The sequence below is a fragment of the Diaphorina citri genome, unplaced genomic scaffold (genome assembly GCF_000475195.1).
Source record: "Diaphorina citri unplaced genomic scaffold, Diaci psyllid genome assembly version 1.1 scaffold8451, whole genome shotgun sequence".
Classification (NCBI taxonomy): domain Eukaryota; kingdom Metazoa; phylum Arthropoda; class Insecta; order Hemiptera; family Psyllidae; genus Diaphorina; species Diaphorina citri.
The window spans coordinates 1-2,664 of NW_007385826.1; the positions used below are offsets into that span (position 1 = coordinate 1).

General features: G+C 37.5%; 1 protein-coding gene across 1 annotated transcript; it reads right to left on the reverse strand.

The window, feature by feature from the left end:
• Window positions 1–100: 100 nt before the first annotated feature.
• LOC103522425 (probable E3 ubiquitin-protein ligase HERC4) lies at window positions 101–2,558 on the reverse strand (the record flags this gene model as incomplete). Its single annotated transcript, XM_008487527.1, has 4 exons — window positions 101–205; window positions 683–922; window positions 1,759–1,869; window positions 2,356–2,558. Coding segments are annotated over 4 exons (659 nt in total), but the record flags the coding sequence as incomplete, so codon positions are not given.
• Between the last annotated feature and the right edge of the window lie 106 nt (window positions 2,559–2,664).

The window sequence follows — 2,664 nt, forward strand, 5'->3', positions numbered from 1 at the left end:
ATAGCTGTTATTTAATTAAAATTCTTTGAATTCATAGCGTGAGCTCACGTGAATTGAAAAAAAAAATGGTTGGCACCGCGTCCTGAACGAGATTACCTACAATCTACAATATTATGGGAAAACTCTACATGTTTCTGACTCTTCTTGGAATTGTTGATTCCCATCTGTCCGTACTCGTTGTTGCCCCACGTATACAACTCCCCCGCTGAAATGAGAAAGCTTTAAATTCATAGCTGTTATTTGTATAGCTGTTAGTAGCTTTGAATTCATAGCTGTTATTTAATTAAAATTCTTTGAATTCATAGCGTGAGCTCACGTGAATTGAAAGACGTGATAGTAGTGTGGCCGTCCTGAACAAGATTACCTACAATCTACAATATTATGGGAAAACTCTACATCTTTCTGACTCTTCATAACTTCAACTGATGTGATGGTAGTGTGTTTCTAGGTTTATACCTTTAGGCCCTTTACGCCATTGCCAGTAGAAACCCACTACTATTATCATGGTCTGTTCATGAAATGATTGAGTATAAAATTCAATACTTTGGACACCTTGGGTAGGATCGGACCCACACCTCCCATTTCCCTTGTGAGTGCATGTGTCTTGACCACTACACCACCTGAACTTAAATTTTTTTCCTCCTTCCTATTTTCTTCTTGGGAATTTAGATATTTGACTTACTACTGGTAAGTACTAAACAATGTGAGTATCCCGCGCATGCCTGCACCACACTAACAGAGGCCAGGCCTTTGACTCGCTTGGGTATCGACTGTGATTTTTTATCCGCTGATTCCAGGCCCAATTGACCATGTGTGTCGCCTCCCCATGTAAACACCTCACCACAATCATTCAGTGCCAGAGAATGCCATAGCCCCGTAGCTACATGGGTAATCACATATTGGCTTAGCCCGTTTACACTGTCTGGAATGGGAAGTCAAGGAGTTTTAGTACAAAAGGTTTGATAGATGGAACCGTAATAACACTAATAACAGAGGTATTATCATCGCAAAATCAAAGAGAGGAGGAGAAAAAGGAGATAGTCTTTCCAAGAACAAACCTTATCTAAGTAGGATAAATTTTGCCACAGTGGGAATTAAACTTGCAAACAAGCATTTCAAAAGCATGCAAGCTACTTTCCAAGCTAACTAGGCAGGCAATTTTCTTTCAAACTAAGCCACAATAAATTTTATTTCCTATTCCAGATAAACCATTTTGGAGTCGAGTCAATGGGATTGGAAATTGGAATATATCTAGTGATGGGTAAATACCCGGGTACTTATTTTTGGGGTAAATCCCCTGGGTATTTACCCGGGTAAATACCCAATTTTTATAAATACCCGGGTATTTTCAAGAAGCGCCTCAGTCGAATTGTGCCCGGGAAATTAAAAAAAAAAAAATAGAGTGAGGATGTAATAAGGAATAGTCTTTCCAAGACAAATCTATTCTAAGAAAAATACCCAGTGGGTTGTACTACCCAAGCTCTTCAGAGCATGCAGATACATACCCAGGTAACTAGGTAGCCAATTTCTTTCATTTAAGCCACATTTCAGTGGTATTCTAGATAACATTTTTGCAGTCGAGTCAATGGGATTGGAAATTGGAACATATCACATGCTTTTTGGCACACTCCATTTGTCAAGGGTAAAGGGGTTACCTTGCTATTGAGATCAATATTGAAGAAACCAGTGAAGTACCAAAAAGTCAACTTTTAATGATCTTTAAAAGAGACTTTTCATATCGATTGGTGATTAACTTACTCAAAGATTTGTTGTCCTTATCATGTCCTAGCTGACCAAACTCATTGTTACCACATGAATAAACCTGACCTGACTCTGTAATGACCAGGGTATGAAATCTTCCACATGATACTGAAATGCAGAGTTTAAAAGATAATAAATTTGATAGAAAAAGCAGAGAAAAGTTTGATTAAAAATGTAGTTACTTGTATGTACATAGGTACTTGGGAAAAACAGACAAAATAATACAATAGGAAAATACCTACTAAGTGTAAACAGTTGAGCTTTGTACCATTGAGATAAGAAATGAAATGAATACCTACATAAGAATAGTTGATATAAGTAAGCAGATACTTATTTTTATAAGAGTAAAAGTAAACAAACAAAAATAACTAAACACAAAGTGATGAACACCGTTATATTGGACATTACTCAGCTGCCTATAAGGATGCTTTCTTCATGTGTGCAGAGAAACTGGGAGGAATATTTTTTAGGGACTTGGAGTAATTAGGTATCAGACCAAACTCTTGTTAATCTTACTTACCTATTTACATAATAGATCAGGTACTTAACCTGGGTATGACTAAATTATATTGAAGAAAAGACAAGAAGTCTTACCATGTTTCACTGCTCTACTAAGTGGGAAGTCTGGTGCAACAGGTGAAATAATAACGCTTTGCTGATCATATGCTGTTCCAAGACCCAGCTCACCATTGTCAGCTTGTCCCCAGCAGTACATTCTCTTTTCTATGAGAGCTGCTGGAAGAGAAGATAGGTCGGAGTTATTGGGCTCATCCTTAACCTCCATTGTGAGAGATACTCTGCAAACATAAATTAGGAGGTTGTCTCATATAATTTAGCAGTAACTTCAACTGATGTGATGGTAGTGTGTTTCTAGGTTTATACCTTTAGGCCCTTTACGCCATT